General features: G+C 36.6%; 1 protein-coding gene across 2 annotated transcripts in view; it reads left to right on the top strand.

Annotated features, from left to right (window-relative positions):
• Positions 1-18,879, top strand: part of Pls3 (plastin 3) — an 85,908-nt gene that overhangs the window by 30,467 nt on the left and 36,562 nt on the right. The window contains exons 1-2 of one of the 2 annotated variants that reach the window (XM_026410990.2): positions 1,964-2,055; positions 16,001-16,081. In XM_026410990.2, the coding sequence (XP_026266775.1) occupies positions 16,009-16,081 (73 nt within the window). In that variant the 5' untranslated portion in view covers positions 1,964-2,055; positions 16,001-16,008. Of the gene's footprint in view, positions 1-1,963; positions 2,056-16,000; positions 16,082-18,879 lie in introns of those variants that run through there. The other variant, XM_026410988.2, reaches the window with a different exon arrangement.

The raw sequence follows: 18,879 nt of genomic DNA, 5'->3' as shown, positions 1-18,879 counted from the left end.
ACCTTGTTTTATATTTTATAAAAGACTGAGTATCTATTATCTTCACTTTTTCCATTTGCAGAGGTAGACAGAGTAGATTGTAGTATTATGCTTTACTCCAGACAGATTATAATAATATCTGCCACTTACTGAGCACCTTCCTGGACCCAGATGCTCTCATGCTTCTTTTTGATCATCATGGCAGCCTTCTGAAGTTATGTGGAATTAGCTCCATTGTTGCCAGGTGTGGTAGTACATGCCTATAATCCCAGAAGCTTGAGAGGTTGAAGCAGGAGGATCACAAGTTTGAGGCCAACCTGGGCAACTAGCGAGACCCTGTCTCTAGATAAAAAATAACAAAACGCTGGGGGGACTGGGGTTGTAGCTCAGCGGTACAGCGCTTGCCTCATACGTGTGAGGCATTGTGTTCAATTCCCAGCACCACATATCAATAAGCAAAATAGGGTCTGGGCTGTGGCTCAGTGGGTAGAGCACTTGCTTGACATGTGTGAGGCACTGGATTTGAGTCTCAGCACCGCATATAAATAAATGAATAAAATAAAGGTCCATCAACATCTAAAAAAAAAACCCACATATTTTTAAAAATAAATAAATAAATAAGCAGATTTTCAAAAAATATTTAAAAGGAGGGGGGTGGGGATGTAGCTTAATGCAAAGTGCCGCTAGGTTCAATCCCCAGTACTAAAATAAAACAAACAAACTTCTATTGCTAAAGAACATGGGGCTCAGAGAGGCTACGAAATTTGTTCCAGGTCACAGAGACTTGAAGTTTGTCAAATAGCTAAGTCCTCAATGTTTCCGTTGTGCCACATTTCCTCTCAAAATTTTAACTTGTCCTGTGTCAGTGTATAGAAATGGTGTCCTGAGCCTAGTCCAGTACTCCCATTGACTTTTTTTTCTTCATTTCCATAAAGGGTGTTCACAACTAACCAGTTGCTTAATTTAGCAATTCACTGATCAGATTGCTAGACAGTTTAAAAGCAAATTTTAATGAGAGCAGTTATCATATCATGTACTTACCATGTGCCAGGCTGTAATCTAAATTTATGGCATATATTAAATCATTTAAGCCTCTCAACAATAACATAGTTACTATTAAATGAATTGGTATTGATTGGTTGATTGATATTGTTGTGCTGAGGATAAAACCCAGGGCCTCATGCCTGCTGGTCAAGTGGTCTACCACTGAGCTACATCCACTGCCTGAAATAGTTATTATTATCATTATCCTGAATGAGAAAATGAGGCAGAAGAGTTTAAGCAACTTGCCCAAGGACACAACAGGTAGTAAATTGTGGAACCAGGATTTGAACCCAATCCAGCTCCAGAGCTCTTTACTTTGTAGTCCTGCTTCTCAATAGAAAATTACCCAGTTCAGAGAATATTGGCTTACTCCTATGTGCTATGAAAAAAATTTTGTCAGAAAAAAATGTAGTTCCTTCAGGAGCTTATATTTTCAATAAAAACCAAAATATACATAATTTTAAATAAATTCTTCAACAACCAGCATATGGAGTGTAAATGTTATATGTGGATCAAAATGAATCATGGAGAATATAAATGGTCTGAGACAGTTAACTTGCCTTTCTAAGTAATGTACTTGACTATGGTTGAGTGACTTGGGCACTAGGGAGAAGCTGTTCCATGCGTTCTAAAATAAGCAGGTTACTTGGCTACTGTTCAAACTCTAAATAGGTATATGGGTTGTAGCTATTTGACCTGAACCAACTTTAAATTCCCTTGGGTCCTTGTATGGTTTTAAAAGTGGAGCTGAAATGAAAAAATAATCTTTTCTCCTAGTGTCGTGATTAAGTTAGAATTTATTAAATCCATGGCAAAGGATCTCAAGGCCCACAGGAAGGGGATTCATATGTATTGTATCATTCTTTTGTCAGGGTGTTCTCCTTTGCTAGCAGGAAGTGTTGTGACTTGCTCTCTAAAGATGCAATTGTAAGAAGAATGTTGGGCTTCCAGATTGCCAGTTTTGGGCGTGGGAGAAGGTTCGTTCTATTAGTGCAGCGAGAAAGGAAACAGGTTTGCTCTCGTCGCAGAAGGGTAACTATTTTAATATTATTTTGTTAGGCTCTAACTTTTATATTACTAAATATTCAATCAGAAATTTACTTCTAAAAAAGGCTTAAAATTCCTATTATTTGGTGAACATTTGGAATCATTTTCTAAATAATATTTGCTCAAGTCAAATTTATTTTGAGTTTTTGAAGTTTGGAATCTGACCTGTTCTGTGTATATTCTGTTTTTTCCTTTAGTTTGGGAATATTCTAGTGACTTTGTATGTTCAAAAAATTGATTTAGAACTCCCTAGTTATACAGACATATTAATGAAGTTAAATGCCCATCTTAAAGGATAGAAATTATTATCTGTGCTTTGGGGAGGAAGCAGGGAGGAGGCAGGATTTCAAATGCCTTTGATCCTTGTTAAATGGTTTTTCCAAATTCTGTGAAATAGAATTTGAGGTGTCTGTCATGACAGAACATGTCATGATTAGATTAATATTTGACTCTTACAAAATGACTTATGTCAAACAATTCTTATGTTTATGAAGTACAAAATACACAAAAGTCGCCGGTGATGAAATTTAGGTGGTATTACTATACCCTGGTAGTGATTTCTAGTGTCCATACACTTACCAGGGTTTACCATCAGATAGAGTAAATAATTGTTTTAAGTTTTATTTCTCAAAATTTCTGGCAAAAAGGCAGTGTAGCTAGTTACATAGTAAATCCCAACTCTGAGTTCAGCGTCATTTCTCAGATTGGTTGTAGTTAATATACCTATATGAATATAAAAAGTGAAATCTGAAACATAAAAATCTAGTTTTTTCAGTTAAATACTGTATTTGAGAGGGTATGACACTGCAGGAGGCACTTTCAGTGTTGAATAGACAAGCTTTCTGCTTAGCTGGAAGTAGGAGCTGAAACTGTGTATAGTGATTTCTGAGTTGTAAGTCATAACATTTTATGATATTTTTGTTTTGAGTTGCAGCACACTAAATAATCTTGTGTGTGCATACACACACACATATACACCTCCCTAAGATTGCCCTGAGCCTCACTCAAGCTCAGTTAATTTTCACTAGAAAGAAGACTGGTTATATTTCTCAGATGTGAAGGTTAATTAATTTTATTAGCAGATTTATTTTTCCATAATCTATTCAGATTTATTTTGGACAGCATAAAAATGTATTTGGGAAATATGAAAGAGATTAAAGCTTTTAAAAGGGGTGTTCCCAGTCTAGGGTTGTGGCTCAGTGGTAGAGAACTTGCCTAGCATGTGTAAGGCACTGGGTTCAATTCTGAGCACCACATAAAAAAGTAAATAAAATAAAGGTATTGTGTCCATCTATAACAATAAAAATATTAAAAGAAGTGTGCCCCATTTCAATCCAAAGATTTAATATGAGCTTTAGCTTGGTAAAAATAGGTATCTCTCTATTACATCTTTGAGTTTGATTATATTTAGACCATTATTAAGACTTGCATTCAATATCTACAAAATTCTTACCTGGTAAGCACTTAAAGAATGCCTTCAATTGAAGTAAAATTAAATGTTTCTATTGATGGGAAAGTTATTTATCAACTTGTTTTAAATAGTCATTGAAGAGGAAAGGAAACTTTTACTTAAAATGGAATTATTTGATACTACTCCAGGAAATGACACAGGACTGGGCACCCTTTTGGGGTTTGAGTGACTCATATGTATTAGTACAGAAAAAAAAAAGATCAATTAGAATCTAGCTTATACCTGATTCTAGCATAGAATAGAGGTACATCCAGAAAATTGAATTCATTTCTTTGTAGCCATATAAGGGTGAAATCATGGCTTGTATGGGGTTTACTTTAAAATAATTTAGAGAAGGAAGGAGAAAAAAAAGGAGAGAGGACAGGAAGACAGATTAAATGAAGCAGTTGTGGATAAATCCTAATAAAGGTAGAACCTGTGGTATATTAATGGGTACTTTTTTCTCTTATTATTATCTATTGAAAGTGTTCATAATACAAAACTTAATCACAGCTTTAACTTGGAGCAATTTATATTTATTTGTATTAACTTTGTCTATAAATTGAAAGCCCATCAAAACGTGATCGGTGCATGAAGTACAATATAGTAAAAGAGAAATGCGCTCCATGTCTGCAAAAATTTGTTGCTTTGTTTATTTGTTTGTTTGTTTATTGTAGTGCTGGGATTAAAACTAGGGCCTAGCACATGCTAGGCAAGTGCTCTACTACAGAGTGTATCCCCAGCCCCAGGAAAAATTGTTTCTAAACAGACCTTTGTTTGACTTTCAGCTAAATTCAAAGTACAGGTTATAAACATTTTAAAGAGTTTTGTAGTGTTTTGAAGTATTAAACAAGAGTAGATAGGTAAGGCATGATAACAGGCCAATTGCATGTGAAGAATGTGAGAACATTATTATGTCTTGATGATTTTTTTTTCCTTTGGTATCAGGGATTAAACCCATGGGTACTTAACCACTGAGCCACATCCCAAAATCTTTTTATTGTCTATTTTGAGACAGGGTCTCACTAAGTTGCTTAGGGGCTTGCTAAATTGCTGAGGCTGGCTTTGAATTTGTGATCCTCCTGCCTCAGCCTCCCAAGCCACTGGAATTACAGACGTGTGCCACCACACCCAGCCATTTTTAAAGGTTTTTTGTTTTGTTTTGTTTTAATTTGAGACCTGTCTCACTAAATTGCTAAAGCTGACCTCGAAACTACAAATCTTCCTGTCTCAGTCTCCTAAATTACTAGGATTACAGACATGCATCACTATGCCCAGGTCAAGCCTAGTATGCATATTTTAAAATAAATTTTTTAGCTGTAGATAGACATTATTTTCATGTGGTACTAAGGATTGAACCCAGTGCCTCAAACGTGCTAGGCAAGTGCTGTACCACTGAGCTATGACCCCAGCCCTCACAAGTCTCGGGTGGCTGAGACAGGAAGATCACAGGTTCAAAGCCAGACTCAGCAAAAACTAGGGACTAAGCAACTTGGTGAGACCCTATCTCTAAATAAAATACAGAATAGGGCTGGGGATGTGGTTCAGTGGTCAAGTGCCCCTGAGTTCAATCCCCAGTACAAAAAAACAAACAAACAAAAAACACATGAGATAACTAGATAGCGTGCTTGATGTGTGGGTCTGTTCACCTGCCCTACTCACCCCCATCAAAATTTATTTATTCTACCATTATTCTACCAGCATTGTAAACCAAGATACAGAATCAAGTCAGATACCATCCCTACTTTCAAGGAGCTCACAAACAACTGGAGGAGACAGAAGTAGATGGTCATCACACTGAAAGAGGCTACAGCAGCATGGGGAAGAGCAGATATTGGTTAGCAAAAACTATGATTCTATGATGTATTTCCTTTAAAATAATACGAACAGGAAACTTGAGATTTTTTTCATTGGTTTTGTATATTATAGAAATAGGAAGAGAACAAAGATATTAAAAATATTATATTAAGCTATAACTCTGTGCATGATTTCACACATAAGAATCATCTCTGCTCCTTGGTCCTTCCAAAAAAAAAAAAAACCTTTATAGGGACAGGTGCAGTGGTGCACACCTGTGATCCCAGCAGCTCAGGAGGCTGAGGCAAGAGGCAAGTTCAAAGCCAGCCTCAGCTACTGGAGTGAGGCCCTGAGCAATTTAACAAGGCCCTGCCTCAAAATAAAACATAAAAAGGGGACTGGGCATGTGGCTCAGTGGTTAATCACCCCTGGGTTCAATCCTTGATCTAAAAAAATCTTTATAGATCTCTTGTGCATTTTCAGGGGGCTGTGAGGCAGCACACATGCAGGATAGAACACTCTTCTTGACATTTAATGGTAGAGTAGACGGGTGCATTGGTGCATGCCTGTAATCCCAACTACTTGGTAGGCCCAGCAGGCGGATGAAGCAGGAGAATCACAAGTATGAGGCCAACTTGGAAACTTAGTGAGACCCTGGCTCAAAAAAAAAAAAAAAAAAAAACTATTAAGGGCTGGCAGTGTATGTAAAATAAAATTACTAAAAGATCTAAGCATGAAAAATAACTTTGCTGTGCAAAGTTTGCTGTTTCTGTGTTTGATATTGCTTTCATAGAAGTTTGTCTTCTGTAATAACAACAAGCAATTTTTAATAATGTTAATGTGCTAGAATTAGTGAGCTGTAAAATTCTTCACCATTTCTTCTGTCCACTTTACTGCTCTACCAAGAGTCCATGTAAGTTTACTAAAAGGAAGTAAATGAAACTCCTAGCCTCTTTCTTTGCTCCTTGAGAAAAATTCTGTGAGGAAAAAGAATCCTAAAATGAAAAGTAAACTACATAGATACTTGAGTGTTTGGTTATGTTTATATTAAGACTAAGTTATTAGCACTGATACGTTGGGAGTGGTTGTTCATAGTACTTAGCATTCAAGAGGATGAAATTAAGAAATATTAAATATAGTGACACAGAAGGTCGTCATATATAGGAATGAATGTGCCACAGAGAAGGGAAGCATTTGTGTGCTGCTTTTCTTTTTCTTAGTGCTTTGCTTCGATTTTTTTTTAATTGTTTAAGTTGTCAATGGACCATTTTTTTTATTATTTATGTGATGTTGAGAATCGAACCCAATGCCTCACACATGTTAGGCAAACGTTCCGCCACTGAGCCACCACCCCAGCCCTTCTTTTTGTTTTTCTCTATTCTTTTTCAAGGCCTTGTGGAGGCTAAGTATGCACTCTACCAATGGGTACACCCCCGAGTGCTTATTTTCAAAGACCATGGACTGTTTTACAGTCAGGGCCAATTTTATAATAATATTTGTATGTTTTGTAGTACTGGGCATTGAACCCAGGGGTCTTCTACCATGCTACATCCCCAGCCCCAGCCCTGTTTTTTTTTTTTTTTTGAGACAGAATTTTGCTAAATTGCCCAGGCTGGCCTCCAACTTACAATCCTCCTGCCACAGCCTCATGAATTACTGGGATTTTAGGCATGAGCCATTACACCTAGCCATACAAATGTTTGAAGAACAACTTTTAGACCTCCGAATAGGCTTTGTTGAACCTATTGTGTATATTCTGTATGTTTCATACAATTCGTATTTGCTCTCAGTTAATGTTTAAGTTAATCCTTTATCCTTTAAATAATGAAAACAAATTGATAGTAGCTAGAGAGGTCCCTGTCTACATTTTCTGGCAACTATTCTTATTTCTCAATATGGTCACATTTGCTAAGAGTTTTGGGAAACACTGTCACTTCTATTGTTATGGTAAGAGAAGTTAATTACTTCTCTTCCCATATATTCTTTTAGTTTTACATTTTATTCATTTAGTTTTACATCATAGCTCTGTCTTGAGCAAAGCCACTTAACTACTCCAGAAACTTGTTTCTTCCACATTACAATTTAGGTGATAAAGTCATGGAGCCCTGCAGACTTAGCTTTTCAATCATAATTTCTGTGATTACTGGATTTTCAGCATGCTGGGAATTACATTGGTTGAAATATTTTTAAAGTCAGGCCTTGAGTGTTTGGTTATGTTGAACATAACATGGGGGGAGTATGCAAGAGAAAGTTTAAACTCTGTTTTCAGAAACAATCTTAAAATAAGACTCAGCATGGAATTAGACAAGTATTTGTGTGCTGTCAGTGAAAGGATAGTTCTTTTTTATTGAGGAGGATTATTCTCTATGTCCAAGTCTGAGGATCTGTGTGGAGGAAGCAGATGAAATGAATCAAGGAGGATGATGGACATCCCAGCTAGACTCTCCTCTACTTATATAACTACAGGAGGAAGTCTATAATTAAATTGCTAAATTTCATGGCAAGATTCTAAATTCTGTGGGAGTTGAAGAGAAAGATCATAGGGAGTTGGAATCATTGGGAAACCAGCTTTGGGAGAAGAGGAGGCTTCTGCCTAACCTTGAAGAGTGAGTCAAATTTGGATTGGCACAGAAGAAAATGTAAAAGGAGAGCATTTTAAGTGTGACAAGTAGATAAAGTGGGAGAGAAAAAAGAGGAAGAGGGCAGGATGAAACCAAAGGTGTCATTGAAGGACTTAACAGGACCTGTTGAAGACAAGACTTAAGATTAAAAGCTTCTTCTGAGTATTGTTGAAGAAAATATAAAACTGGTTAGGTGTGACTAGTTGGGAACACTCTAGAAGACTTGGAATATCAGGCAGAAACTAGGCAATTAATTTAGGCATGAGCAATTACAGCTTCCTGAAAGGAGACTGGCATGATCAGATGGTTGTGAGTACTGTGGGCCATTCTTAATTCAAAATGTAATTATTGAGAATGCACTATTTATTTGTCTTGTAGTACTAGGAATTGAACGTGGGGTACTTCACCACTAAGCTACATATCCAGCCTATCACCTTTTTTTTTTTAACTCTCCCCGCTCTTCCCCTCTCTGGTACTGCAGATTGAACCCAGGGCCTCGTAAATGTTAGGGAGGTGCTCACCACTGAGCTATACTCCTTAAAATTTTGAAATAGGGTCTCTCTAAATTGCCCAGGCTGATCTCCAATTTGTGATCCTCCTGCCTCAGCCTCCTGAGTTCTGAAATTACAGGAGAGCACCAGTGGGCCTGTTTTGAATTTCTACTCTAATGAGTCTTGTTGGGGAAGTAAATTCATTCAATAAGTTGTTAAGGAGGCTCTCTAGGATAATGGTTCAAGAGTACTGACTTTGGTGTCAGGCCTGCATTTGAAACCTGGTCTGCTTTTTCTAACTGTGTAACATTGACCAAGTTACTCATTGTCTAAACCTGTTGCTCTTCTGTAAAATAGGAATAACATTATTACCAGGCTTGTGGATTTTTTTGGAGAAGTAATGTACATAAAGTATATAAAGGGTTTAGCATGGTTAGCAAATAAGTCATCTGTTACTGTTAGCTGCTATAATAAAAACTTAAAAGTGAACCACAGAGTGTAGCTCAGTGGTAAAGCACTTGACTAGCATCTACAAGGGCCTGAGTTTGATCCCTGGCACTGCAAAACAAACAAAAAAACCAACAACCTTACAAGTTTATGTTTTTATATTATCATATTAATTATTATTACCTGCTCTGTGCAGGCATTGTGATAGGGGATGGAAGTATGAGGATGAATGAGATACGGTCCCATCCATCAAAGAGCTTTGTGTAAGAGTATTAAGGTGCTATTCTTGTGACTGTACTTTCAAATTTCTTTAAAAATGGCACATGTGGTCTGACAGTGAAAGAAGATGTTTAAAATTGGAATGGTCTGAGATAATCCAGGGTTGTACAATGGAAGGAAACATACTCTTCTGTGAAAATTCTGGGAATTGAGGAATCTTATCTCTGTGGGGTCAATCTGAAAAGACTTTTTTGAAAGATGCTCTTGAAGAGTAGATAGAAGGGTGTGAAGAACATTCAACTAAAGAGAATCCACAGAGGAAGAGGAATGGAAGTGGGGAAATATGTGGTATATTTGGGGAATAGGGTATCTTTCAAGTGTAGCATTCAAGGGTGCAGTCCATGTAATGGGAGGTGACATTGGAAAGATAAGCAGGTATCAACTCAGGAAAATTTAGGATAATAAAAACTGCTAAAGAGTTAGGGCTTCCTTTTGTATGGAACAATCATGAGATCTGATTTTTGGGAAGTTTGCAGTGGAAAGATTGTATTCGAGGGAGACAGGACTAAAGGCAGATCAGCTGAAAGGCTTTTGGAATAGACTAGACCTGAGGTGATAACACAATAAGATGGAAGAATCCCAGAGTTTGCAAAGGAAGAATCCAGAAGGCTTGGTTCCTTGGTTCCATTTGTTCCTTATAGCCAAATCAGTCTCAGATTTACACAGCTGGAGACAGGAAAATGGGGAAGTTGAAAGGGGGAAGTTGAAAGCGAGACCCAATTTGGCAGGAGGGAGGGTTGGCTGCGGGTGTAGCTTAGTGATAGGGTGCTTGCCTAGCATGCATAGGGCCCTGGGTTCCAGCCTCAGCACTGCAATAAACAAACATTTTAAAGAGAAGATAATGTGACATTAAGTTCAGTTGAATCTTCCTCACTGACTTTTCTTTTCCCTTGTTCACGTCTGAGTTGAACTCTGACCTGCTGTAATTATGCCTGCCACTAACCCTAGGCACAAAACCCCAGCCGCCCCATCTTTCTGCAGCTCTAGATACCATCTTCTGCTTCTGTTTCTGTGCCTAGAACACCTTCACACCAGTGATATCTATCTGAGAAAGTCTTCCCTGTGCTCTCAGATAAAGTTCAAAACTCTTCTTCTCAGAAAACATTCCCTGGCAACCACCACTCAGTTATATATGACTTTGATAGCACTAATATGATAACTTTGTTTATGCATCTGTTTCCCCTACTATAAAGTAAGCTTTTCCTGAGAAAAGGGAATTTGGGCTGGGGTTGTGGCTTAGCAGTAGATCGCTTGTCTAGCACGTGCGAGGCCCTGGGTTCAGTCCTCAGCACTACATAAAAATAAACAAAATAAAGGTATGGTGTCCAACTACTTCTAAAAAATAAATATTTTAAAAAGTACCTAACCAGCTATATGTACAGCATCCAACACAGTGCTCGCTCCATATTTAGCCTTTAATGAAGGCTTGATGAATATAGATGAAGAAGTGGATAAATGTGCTAGACATTCAAGTTGAAATCTTGAAGAGTCATTGGAAACATAACACTAAGAACTTTAATAATTATACTAAGGGTAGGTGAGCTTTAGCCCACAGAATGTTACAGACGCATCTAACCTGGAAACTAGTGCTATTGACCTACCTAACTTGAGAGGAGGCAGCACAGCAGTTTCTGTTGGTACAGGTAGGTATGTGAAGTGTGGGTGTTGCAAAAGCAGTGCCTGTTTTGGATGAGAGAAGGTAACAAATCATACCCCTTCTTTGTTGCCCATTCTTGAATTGTTCACAGGTAATGGTGGCTACATTGTTGGGTTACCTGCCCCCCCTTCATAGTGAACTAATGTATTCTTCCATGTTTCATTCACCCTTTATTGCTTCATGATCTGAACTTTCAGTATGTATTACCCAATCTCTAATTTAAGTAATCAAGCTTCTCTTTCCCAATACTATTTACCTAGCATACTAGTGGCTAGGATAAAGTCTATGGCGAGTATCCCACTTTTTTTGTTTCATTGCTAAAATAGAACCCAGGGCCTCATATGTACTAGGCCAGCAGTGTACCACCAAGCCATATCCCATTTTTATCCCCTTAATTGTCTTTCAATTTCAAGAAGAAAAAAATGTCAAGTTGATAAAGTTGATTTTTCTACTGACTGATGTCCACACCCTTCCTCCTGACCCTGACTTGGGACTGAATAGCAATACCCTAGTAAGTAGATTATTTATTCAGTGAGCTACTTAAGGTTAGTGGCTTAGGAGATGAAAACAGGCACCCCTCCTCTTCTTCCTCAAATACCTTTCAGAATTTGAGTAATAGTTTCAGGTAGTAGTAGCAACACCTTTCTCGGTAAAGATTTGTGTTCAGGGTTTATGTATAGTTAAATGAGCCAGTGGAATGGTTTCATAATTGCTGTATTGTTAGTCAAACTCTGTAATTAGGGATGACTTCATAGGCATAAGATTCTTCTATGGGTGACGCCCTGAATTCATACCCAGTTGTACACCATATCCTTTTATGAAAAAAAACAAACAAACAAGGTTTTGTTTGCTTTTGCTTTATTCCCTTAGTTGAAAATCTGTTTTCCTGTGTCTCAGATGTTTAGGGAGAGAGGTTTTGCTTTTTTTTTTTTTTTTTTTCCCCTGCTTTTTTCCTTATACAGAGGAGGTGGTCATTGGAGCTAAGGGAAAAAAAAAAAAAAAAACAACTGGGGGCAGATCAAAATGCTTTGTAGACAGGAGAATTCAGAAAAATATAGAGGCCCTGGGAGATTTTGCTTTTGCTTTGCATTTCATTTGCTAAGTGAAAATGGAGGGAAAATATATTTCTCTTTCTTTGAATATCAGTCTTCTCTTTCTCATGACCTGTAAATATTAAGTTCACTTTTGTGGGAATACAGTCTGAGGAAAAAGAAAGACACATTTCAAAGTCAGCCTTTCCCTTTGCTGTCAGTCACATATTGTAAAATGAGGGTTAAACTTATATTCAGCAAGTACTATTTATTTTTTTCACCTCTTTTTCTTTTATTTTCAATTGTTCATGGAAAAAAGTAAATTAGGAATGTGACAATATTAACAAGTGTGAGCTCTTTTGAAAATATTTAAAATTAGCTTAGTTTTTTTTTTCAATGTATCACTTCTCTACTCTTGAGGTTGTATTTAGAAATTGGCTTTATGAAGGAGCCAAACTGAATCATAGGTAAAAAGTGGCTGACAGGTTTTCTGTAGGTCCATCCTTAAATTACTTTAACTAAAGGCTTGTAATTTTTATATATTAGGGAGACCTATTATATTCTGTAGTCAATAATTATAGGGGAGATGAGATAACTTTTCATGTATCCTATTTAAAGGCTCTTAGTAAAACGAATGCCCTAATATTTATGTAGCCTCTCACAATTATTTTATGGTTATTTATTCCCCATTTTCTTTCATTAAGGATTTGAAGTTGCTGTCTTAATATTTTATAGTTTACAGAATGCCTTCACATGTACCATCTTTAATCTTCACAAGGACTCTGGGGAAATAATATTGCTATTCCAAAATGAAGAAACTGAGGCTCAGAGAGCTTAAAGAAACTTGTTCATGGTCATATTTTTAGTAAAAAAAAAAAAAAAAAAAAGCAGAACCAGGGCATTGATTGATATCTTTTGATTTTGATTCCATGCCCAGCAGTCTTTCCATTAGCACACACATCACTTTAGGCTTTTATTAAGTCAGTTAGAAGAAAATCAACAAGTTAGAAAACTTAAAAGTGTATGTATATTTATATATGTATATATTGCATTAGAATAAATTTTTTGGAGTAAACTGATGCTGTAAAATAATCTATATGAGATTTAAGCATTTCCTAATTTTGTAAGAACAAAAGAACTACCTTCCTGGTCTCCCTGTGAAGGAATTAATAATCCTTAAAGTTTCCAGAGCCTTTTCCCCTCCAAAAAAAAATGGATATTTGTACCTTTTATTGTAGCCACTAATTCACTTTGTGTCCTACTATAATTATTTACATGCTTGCCTCCCCAGATTGTAAATTCCTCAAGGGCAGGAACTAGGCACATTCACAGATGTTTAAAATATGGCATGAGGATAAAAGTGGGGGTGGGAAGCATGTGGGGGGATATGAAGAAGGAAAGAATGAGATTTCTACCCTATTCAGCCCTGCTACCTATAGAGAGGAGAAATGGCAGTGAAAGATTTGGTCAAATTCCTGGTCAGCTGGAATAAGGATGGAGAGTCAGGTGATTATGTTCAGGCACATCTTTTCTAATTTTCTTTTTCATACAAAAATGTTGAAGGAGGGACTGAGGTTGTGGCTCATTGGCAGAATGCTTGCCTAGCATGCATGAGGCACTGGGTTCGATCCTCAGTACCACATAAAAATGTACCAATCTACAACTAAAAAATATTTTTTAAAAAAGTTACAAAAAAATGTACAGGAGCATAAGAGTAAAAACTGTGTGTGGTATTTTTGTTGTCATTTGGGGTTTTTCTTTACTCACTTTACCCTTTCATTCATTCATTTTTGTCACTCCTATACCACCAGGGAGGAAAAAGGCTAGGCCACAGTGCTCAATGCTCCAGAATTATTCAGAGTCAAATTAGTAGGAAAAACAGGTTTTATTCAAAGGAAGGTAGATGGAAGAAAATTGTTTCAAAGGTTCCATCTTGGAAATTCCTGAAAATTGGCAAAGGCAGGGAAGTAACAAAAGACCAGGAAATGTACATATGCAAGTTTAGTTAGCCTGTAGTTAGGCCTGAGTGGGCAATCTCTGCTCTCATCTTCTTTGGCACCTGTCAAAGTGGGAGAGAGTTTGCAGCCCCTCCAGCCTCCACTCTCAGCTGAAGTAATCCCCCCTGCATTCAAAAAAATTCTGAAATTGGCCAAATTTAGTCTGTTTCAGTAATGGGGATGGAACTCAGGGATGCTTTACCACTGAGCTACATCACCAGCCCTTTTTAAATTTTATATTTTGAGACAGGGTCTTTTTTTAACTACTGCTCTTCTGTTTAATTTCTGTTTTTTTAAAATATCTTATTTATCTTTATGTGGTTCTAAGGATCAAACCCAGTGCCTCATGTGTGTGAGGCAAACGCTCTGCCACTGAGCCACAACCCCAGCCCTTGAGACAGGGTCTTTCTAAGTTGTTGAAGCTGGCCTCAAACTTAAGATCCTCCTGTCTCAGCCTCTGTAGCTGCTGGGATTGCAGGCATGTGCCACCATACTTGTCTACTTACCTTATTCTTAAAGGGATATGTGAACCTTGAAAGTATTAAACGGTATATTTACCCTTCCCTAATTAGCTTGGCCTTATTGGCTTTTGTAAATATTATTTTAGTTGTAGATGGACACAATACCTTTATTTTATTTGTTTAATTTTTTTATGTGGTGCTGGGGATCGAACCCAGTGCCTCATACTCGCTAGGCAAGCACTCTACCACTGAGCCACAACCCAGGCCCCTTATTGGCTTTTTCTTGGAGCTTCCATGTCTTTGTACAATGTAGATTATTATACTTTTCATTAAATTATTCCTGACTCAAACTGCCTAAGCTGGAAAGGACCTTTAGAAATAGACAAGCCATGAGTTTTAGATTTTGTCACTTTCAAACTTTGTGAGCCATTGTTCTGCATGATATGATTCATGAACATGGATAGTAATTTTGTATTGAAAACCCAATTGCTAGCCAGGCAGGAGGATCACAAGTTCAAGGCCAATCTGGACAACTTAGGGAACCCCTTTCTCAAAATAAAAAATTTTAAAAGGGTTGCGGATATAACTCAATGCTTGCCTAACATGTGAGGCCCTAGTGGGTTCCATCCCCAGTTCTGCAGAAGAAAAAATAAATAAACAGAAAGGTAGGGGGGACCCAAAGCACAAAAAGTGGTAGCAACATGTAACTATTTTCTTTTTCCTTTGTTCAAAATTGTTGATAGGTTTGTATTTGGAGATTATCCATTATGATCTAGACCATCTTTGTCTGTTACAGGATTAAGCAAACCCTTTCTGTAAAGGTTCATCATTGTAAATATTTTATATCAGGAGGAAAAATCAAGGAAATTAAATATTTTTACAAATTTTTACTGAGAAACTTAAAAATTCTATTCTGGAGGCTGAAGTAGGAGGATCACAAGTTTGAGGCCAGCTTTCGCAACTTAGAAAGAACCTGTCTCAAAAAGAACTGAGGATATAATTCAGTGGTAGAGCACCCCTGGGTTTAATCTCCACTACCAAAAAAAAATGTGTATATTGCTATATACTTGTGATTTCTATATCAAAACCAAAAATATTTGTTTTAATTGATTTCCTCTTGACCCTTCTTTTAATAGTGTGACTGATAGATGTCAGTATGCTATTCAAAAATTTGTGTTTTCAGTGAATGGATGTGAAAGTGGCCTAAAAGTGATATTTTATATGAATCATTGGTCAAATGATTTTGACCTTAGGCTTTGGCACTATAAGCAAGAATTTCTATTATGTATCTATTTCCTGTTGTGGGGTACCTTGGCCCTTCCTTACAGGCTTTGAATGTAGTTTAAGCTTTTGTCCTTAAATGGAAGATTCAGGGCTGGGTGTGTAGGTCAGTCATAAAGCACTTGCTCAGTGTCGACCAGGCCCTGGGTTTGATTCCTAGCACTACAAGGGGGGCAGGGGAGAAGGAAGAATCGGAATATTTTTTTCTGAATAATTTTCAGTAAATGAAGACTTCTCATTACTTTGTTTTCTTTTTTATGGTTATAGCTACAAATATGGTAACCTAACTGGATCCTGCAAACCTTTAGTAGTTTGCAATTCTCTTTAGATTATCTTTTAAATGAGAATTTAGCAAAAATGCTTATAGTATATTCCTCACAAACTTTTAAAGTCTGAAACCTTTTTGGTTCCTCTTTAGATCTTTAAATGGATGAGATGGCTACCACTCAGATTTCCAAAGATGAACTTGATGAACTCAAAGAGGCATTTGCAAAAGTCGGTGAGTATTTTTTTTATAATATAACTATAGGTAAGCAATCTTTTTTGATCTCAGTCAAAATTATTTCTCTAAAAAATTAAACGAATGATAAATTAATTATAATCCTTGTAGCAAGATAGTTAAAACAGGTAGATAATGTTTTGGAAGCTTCACTTAAAAATGTATTATCTAGTATATTTTGTGGTCAATGATTTTGAACCCCATCATTAAATGGGGGCTGCTGTGGTTCCTGACATTTTTATGTTGCATGTTGTTATTATTGTATTTTGGGTGTCATGTTTTTCTAAGGAGAGAATTTGGATTTTTCACTACATTCTTTGTTTTTCTTCTTCTGTAGTGGGATGGAATACAGGGCTGCTGTACCACTGAACTATATCCCCAGCCCTTTTTATTTTTTATTTTGAGACTGGATCTCACAGAGTTGCTGAGGCTGTGCCCAAATTTATAACCCTCCTGCCTCAGCTTCCCAGTTGCTGGGATTACAGTTGTGCTCCACTACACCTGGCTCTTGCACCATATTCTTAAAGGGATATGTGAACCTTGAAAATATTAAAAGGTATTTTTACCTTTCCCTAATTAGCTTGGCCTTATTGGCTTTTTCTTGGATCTTCCATGTCTTTGCACAATGTAAATTGTTCTACTTTTCATTAAATTAGAGCATGAGAGCTCGGAATGTAGCTCAGTGGTAGAGCACATGCTTAGCATGTCCAGCATTTCTGTGTGTGTGTGTGTGTGTGTGTGTGTGTGTGTATGAATAAGATGGGGAGGCATAGCATGCCATTAGTTTTTCTTTTGAGATCATATAACATGTCTTATAATTGAGCAGCTATGGAAGAAGTATATAGTTATTTACATTCCAAATTTCAATGTTTGGGTCAACTCTATGGAAGATAAAAAGGACAGTGTAAGAACTATTGATGTATATGTACCCTCATGAGTCAACATGTACTTAGAGAGGTGGGCTATCACAGTTTGGTGTCTTCCAGTCTAAGGGATATAAAGTTTGATTATAATGATTTTTTAATTTAAGTCAGAATTTACTCTTAGAGCTGTGCAGAAAATCCCATCAATGATAAGGAAGAATACATCCCTATAGAATACATTTTTATTTCCATATATTTATCATTGACATTTCTATCAAGTCATTTAATTGTAACAGCATGCATTGGGAAGAATAATAACCCCCAGCCAGAGTGCATATGCATAATCCCATCAGAATTGTAATTAGGAAAACATCAATGGTCCTGAATCTAACTCAATTTTGTGTGTGTACATAAAAAAACCAGTAAATTAACTTGCCATATAGATATCATTTACTGTAAGAAGAGTACTACCTAGTCTAATATTAGATTGATTATGAAAAACAGCAAATGAGTTCTTGACTACACGATGGGTCCTTCCCCATTTTTTTCTATGTTATTATTCTTTCCAAATAATCTTATCGTGATTGTTTTAGGAATGCCATTTCCTGTGTACCTCCCATTTTATTTATGTTAATCTTTCAGTGTTGGGGACAGCTTAATTTGTTTCATTATGAATAGAATCTTGGGGTAGAAACATATGCTTTACTAATGTTATAATTGTTTAATCTTCAGTACCTGGCCTACCCAGATAATTTTTTTGTTGGTGAATATAGGTCTTGTCTTAAGATGCAACATCACGGAAATATTTTGTATACAATGTTTCTTAAAATTTAAAGCTAACTCAGCAGGGCACAGTGACCCATGCCTGTAATCCCAGTGGCTCAGGAGGCTGAGGCAGGTGGATCATGAGTTCAAGGCCAGGATCAGAATACTTTTATCATTAAAAGAGCTTAATTGCCCCTTAGGGGTATAATGATATAAAGAGGGTTGACCAGTTATCTCCATGGAAGAACTAGGCTTAAATGGTAGTGAGAGATCAATTAGAGGTTTGACTGCCAAAAAAAAAAAAAAAAAGGATTTCTATGAAACTATTAAGCAGAATTTGGGGTAGGCAAATAGCTTCTCAAAGGCAAGTCTTACTGAAATCCCTACCAGGCATACATTCCTATGTACAGACTTACTTACATATATGCTAGAAATAAGAATTTTGGAGTCCAAACTTTCTGCCTCTTCTGAAAATTACTCTCTTATATTCTCCTCTTGGTATCTAGTACAGTGCTGCACACATTAGGTTCTTAATAAATATTTAATTGATTGAATCCCAAGGAATTATACAGTCTTTTGATGTACTGGGATTTTGTCAATATCGACTTTACATTCAAAGGGACTTTATTAGGAAGATTTTAATTACAGTGGAATTTTTTATTAAAGGTTTCAACCATTATACTGTAAAACATAAAATTTATATTTTTTTTTCAGTATAATAAAGGCTTGTTTATAGTCTGTCCTTGAGAAACTCATTAAAAGGCTAAGCTGATTTTTTTTAATTTTCCTTTAAAATCTTTATAGTTTTTAGTTGTCATTAGTTACAGAGCCCACAGGCGATTGTTAACGGTGGAAATTTATTTTTTCATTTGAGGAAGCTTTATTTTTAAAATAGTCTCTATAACTTACTTTCTTCTCAAGGACAATTGTTTCCTAGTTGGGCATGGGGGGATAGGGAGTACTACATTGTCTCAGTTCAACTGTGACAAAATATGGAAATCATTATATGATTTTCCCCATCTATTAACAATAATGGTCTTGATTGTCTCCTTAGAAATTCAGCAAAATCATAGTGTGTGGAGAAAATCTCTGTAATTACCACTAATCACAGGTTTTGTTCAATCAATTAATAGTGCTTTGAAACTCTTTACTAGCAATAAATTAAGTATT

The sequence above is a fragment of the Urocitellus parryii genome, chromosome X (genome assembly GCF_045843805.1).
Source record: "Urocitellus parryii isolate mUroPar1 chromosome X, mUroPar1.hap1, whole genome shotgun sequence".
NCBI classification, from domain to species: domain Eukaryota; kingdom Metazoa; phylum Chordata; class Mammalia; order Rodentia; family Sciuridae; genus Urocitellus; species Urocitellus parryii.
The sequence above is the reverse complement of the archived record's forward strand: the minus strand, read 5'-3'. Positions and strand labels throughout refer to the sequence as shown.